General features: G+C 39.5%; 1 protein-coding gene across 1 annotated transcript; it reads left to right on the forward strand.

Annotated features, from left to right (window-relative positions):
• Positions 1-3,080, forward strand: g6pc1a.2 (glucose-6-phosphatase catalytic subunit 1a, tandem duplicate 2). Its single transcript, XM_020644971.3, has 5 exons — positions 1-313; positions 436-545; positions 1,468-1,588; positions 1,903-2,018; positions 2,115-3,080. The coding sequence occupies exons 1-5, from the start codon at positions 75-77 to the stop codon at positions 2,615-2,617; spliced, it is 1,089 nt and encodes a 362-aa protein (XP_020500627.2). The 5' UTR covers positions 1-74; the 3' UTR covers positions 2,618-3,080.
• The last annotated feature ends 1,153 nt before the right edge of the window (positions 3,081-4,233 follow it).

Below are 4,233 nucleotides of genomic sequence, written 5' to 3' on the forward strand. Positions count from 1 at the left end.
TGTGTTACTGATAGCAACAGTCTTGTTTTCTATCTCACACAACACCACACTGACTTTTCTTTCTCCTATTGAACATGAATGCTATCAATTCTATAATGGATGTCATGCAGGGCTTTGGGGTGAGCACCACCCATTACCTGCAGACTAACTATCAGGACGCCCAGGGTTTGTTCCTCTGGGTGTCCTGGGCTGCGGACCTCAGGAACACCTTCTTCATCTTCTTCCCGCTCTGGTTTCACCTGCGTTCTTCTGTGGCCATCAAACTCATCTGGGTGGCTGTGATCGGAGACTGGCTCAACTTGGTGTTCAAATGGTAAGTAAAAAAAAAAAAATCTTTGAATTAGAAGTTTTGGAGAAAAGTTGCAGGAATATAAATGTGTGCAATATTTTTTAAAGACTATACCTGAGTGCCATGTCCTGTTGTTTGCTCTACAGGATTCTGTTTGGGGAGAGGCCTTACTGGTGGGTCCATGAGACGGCTCATTATTCAAACTCTGATCGTCCTCACATTGAGCAGTACCCAATGACCTGCGAGACCGGGCCAGGTGAGAAACTTTAAGCATGGCTTGATTTGCTTGATTTCCCCTTTGTGCTTTGCATACAATTAAGAATACAGTACAGCATGGCCACAGTTTCCTATCCATTTTTATTTGATTTGACTCAGAATAACCAACAATTAAAGATATTGATCAAGTAGGACCCATCAGAATGCTTATTAGCCATTTTTGGATATTGTGTTTTTGTGCAGAACATTCACATATTTTACAAACAATGCGACAATGAACACATCTGTTGATAATTTTTTCTGCTTTTATCTATTTTATTTTCTCAACAAAACACCAAGTCAAAATGTATTGTTATTAAACATATTACTTCAAATCAGTTCTCAAACTGTGAACTCTTAAGGTTGATCTTTGTAATCATGCACAGGATTTTAATTTAATTAGTGTTCACTGAATAACTCAAAACCTAAACTTTACGAAAAGATGAAGACAAATGAACTGTGAAAGATCCTCTATCACGACACGAGTAGAAGTCTGGTATTTAAAGGTATACGCTTAGTAACACCACAAATTCACTCTCTGGATCAAAAGTGATAGTGTCATATATTTCATTAAAAGAGTGTTAATGTATATAAATAAATTCAAGCACAAGTGCTCGGAGACTGATACTGTGTAATGCATTCCCATTGAAGGTTTTTTTAAAAACATTTATTCTTAGTGGTGAAATCTTAACTTTAACCACAGCAGTTGAATACATGTACAAAAGCACAAGAGGGGTATATAGATAAACCTTACCATACCTCAATGTTGTACTTCAGTACAGTATTGTCTCAATAAGTGCTGCCTCAAATCCTACATCCATGTTTGCAGTCATCCATTCATTCAGCCACTATCAATTTAAACACTACAGTCTTTGTCCTGTGTGAGTGAATTGATATCTCCCGCCTCTGTTTGTGTTGTACAGGCAGCCCGTCTGGTCACGCTATGGGAGCCGCCGGAGTCTACTACACCCTGGTGACATCCATCCTCGCCATTATGACGAGCAAGAAGAAATATGGAGGCAAGAAATCCACCGACAAGCACTGGTGAGTCGGAAAACTGTACAATGTTTTCCTCTCGATGCATGGGTGCTGTTTACATTTTTCTCTCCATCCTTAGCTTATCACCGAGGACACACTATCTGTTCTGTGCTGTGGTTGATCATTGACTCCTGAGAACTGTTGAGAGATTATACATGAGTTGTTTTGACGTGCAGGCAGAACAGAATAACAGTGTTAATCTTTATATTGCTTTAAAAGGTTCACTTGTTTGTTCCGGGGCATGACCCTCAAATGGGGGGGGGGGGATTCTAAACACTTTTCTTTTGCTTATTCAGCTGTGTGAAATTGTGTTTTGACAGGTACCTCAAGGCAGTTTTGTGGACCCTGTTCTGTGGAGTCCTGGTGTGTGTCTGTCTCTCAAGAGTCTTCATCGCTGCCCACTTCCCCCACCAGGTCGTTACTGGTGTTATCACAGGTAAGAACACGCGGATTCAAAGACATAATAATGGTAAAAATCTGTGTTTTTGTGTCGTCGATCTCATATTTATGTCGGTATTTAAATGTGTTCTAGGTATTATCGTGGCCGAAGCATTCAACAGAACTCAGTGGATCTACAACGCCAGCATGAAGAAGTATTTCTACACGACGCTCTTCTTGACATCCTTTGCTGTCGGCTTCTACCTCGTACTCAAAGCTCTGGGTGTGGATCTCCTGTGGACCCTGGAAAAAGCCCAGAAGTGGTGCATAAAGCCCGAATGGGTCCACCTAGACTCCACGCCCTTTGCCAGCCTCCTGCGTAACATGGGTACCCTGTTTGGCCTGGGTCTGGGCCTGCACTCGCCTCTCTACACCGAGACCAAGAAGAGCAACAGCAAGTTGGTGAAAACAGGGTGTGTTCTCAGCTCTCTGTTCCTGCTGCACCTGTTCGACTCCTTCAAGCCTCCCACGCACATCGCGGCCCTCTTCTACCTGCTGTCTTTCTGCAAGAGCGCCACCGTGCCGCTCATCACTGTCAGCTTAATCCCGTACTGTGTGAACGGAGCTCTCAACATGCAGAGCAAAAAGGGAGTTTGAGCAATGAACTCAGATTTTACAGACTCAAGAAATGGGAGTGCAGAGTCCCTTTAATATGAGAAAAATTGAGGGGTTCACTCCATTCAAAGTCCAACTTTTACTCAGGAAAACCCCCAATGCGTCGATGGGACATCGCCAATTGTGTCATTTGGACACTGAACTCTGTGACTTCTGTGAAAGCAGCATCCACGATACCCTGGAGCACTTGGCAATTGTGTTTTTCGAAATTTGAATTTAACAAATGGGATAATAACAAATTTCTGAAGTTCCACACCTAATGACTAATTCCTTACATGTGTCATGCTAAACCTCATTTAAAGCTATGAACTGTCACACTTTTTATATGTCATTTTAACATGGTTATGTATTTTAAATATTATTGAGTTTTTCAGAACAATGAAAAGTATTTTTGAAACTGTTGTTTTGAATATTTTTAATAAAAAATGGTCAGAATGTATCAAAACATTTGTTTCATATTTAATTGCTTATTTCATCACCAAACTATAAATTATGAATTAATCATAAACAATTAAAAGCTTCTACGTTTAAAAAAATTCTGAACCTATTGTACAAATACATGTTGAAAATATTAAATTTTTAACTATTGTAAAGGAATAGTTGTATATCATCTGCAACTGTTGATACTTTAGATATCAGAGGTGCTCAAAGTACTGCAAAGAGTAGCCTCCTCAAGAAACAATAACTTTGAACATTTCCCAACATGCCACTCCCACTAAGAATTAAACTCTTCATCATTAGGAAGCTTTGAGATGCAAATAGGAAGTATAATGTCGCAGGTTAGCGGGTTAGCTATTAGCCTCCCTACAAGCTACATCTTGAGTCTTGTTATCTAACACCTGTAAATCTATACATGATTCGGCCAATCAGTACCATTTAACCTCAGCCAAATTAGCAACTGGAAGTTCCTGTTTGTAGAGCAGATATTATACTTTAGATAAATGACCATGCATGTTTCTGATGTTTCCCTCTTCCAACACCCCTGATTCAAATGATCGTCTAATCAAGAAGCCCGATAATGACCAGTTCATTTGAATCAGGTGTGTTGCAAGATGGAAACATCCCCAATGCTGTAAGGATTCAGAAATACTGATTTGAATGTAAAGTTATCTCCTGAGAAGGTAAGTTATACTCAATAATCAAAATAAATGTTTTGACTCTGTGTTAAGATTTGTTAAGAAATTACTCTAAGAATGCATATAGGAAGGAAGCCAAACCAGTGACCAAGCTATGAGCTAGTTGATGTTTTTTATGGAAGGACCCTTCCTTCTTTAACAACTTTTTATCCATAATAAAAACCGGACAGTCTACATTTTGACCGTTTGAATTGAATGAATTAACTGGGTCTCTGTACTTTTAGACTCAACTTCAAACATATTTTAAGGTGGCCCGTACAGGTATTCCTGAATGATGACGTAAGTCTTTTTCACAGCATTTCTTCATGTTCTTTTTATTGCATAATTGTTTTTGTGTGTTTTTCTCCATTCTGCACGTGCTGGCCTGTTGAGGTGTGTTTATTTGTATAGATGACCATCTGAGGTGGAGCATGCACACTAGTCATGGATGTCATATCATCCTATTAAAAAAACGAACTAAAT

The sequence above is a fragment of the Labrus bergylta genome, chromosome 21 (assembly GCF_963930695.1).
Source record: "Labrus bergylta chromosome 21, fLabBer1.1, whole genome shotgun sequence".
Lineage (NCBI taxonomy): Eukaryota > Metazoa > Chordata > Actinopteri > Labriformes > Labridae > Labrus > Labrus bergylta.

Coding starts and splice junctions, on each gene's coding strand:
- g6pc1a.2 (XM_020644971.3), top strand. CDS start 75: ATGAATGCTATCAATTCTATAATGGATGTCATGCAGGGCTTTGGGGTG. Junction 546..1,467: donor GACCTGCGAGACCGGGCCAG/GTGAGAAACTTT, acceptor TGTGTTGTACAG/GCAGCCCGTCTGGTCACGCT. Junction 1,589..1,902: donor AAATCCACCGACAAGCACTG/GTGAGTCGGAAA, acceptor GTGTTTTGACAG/GTACCTCAAGGCAGTTTTGT.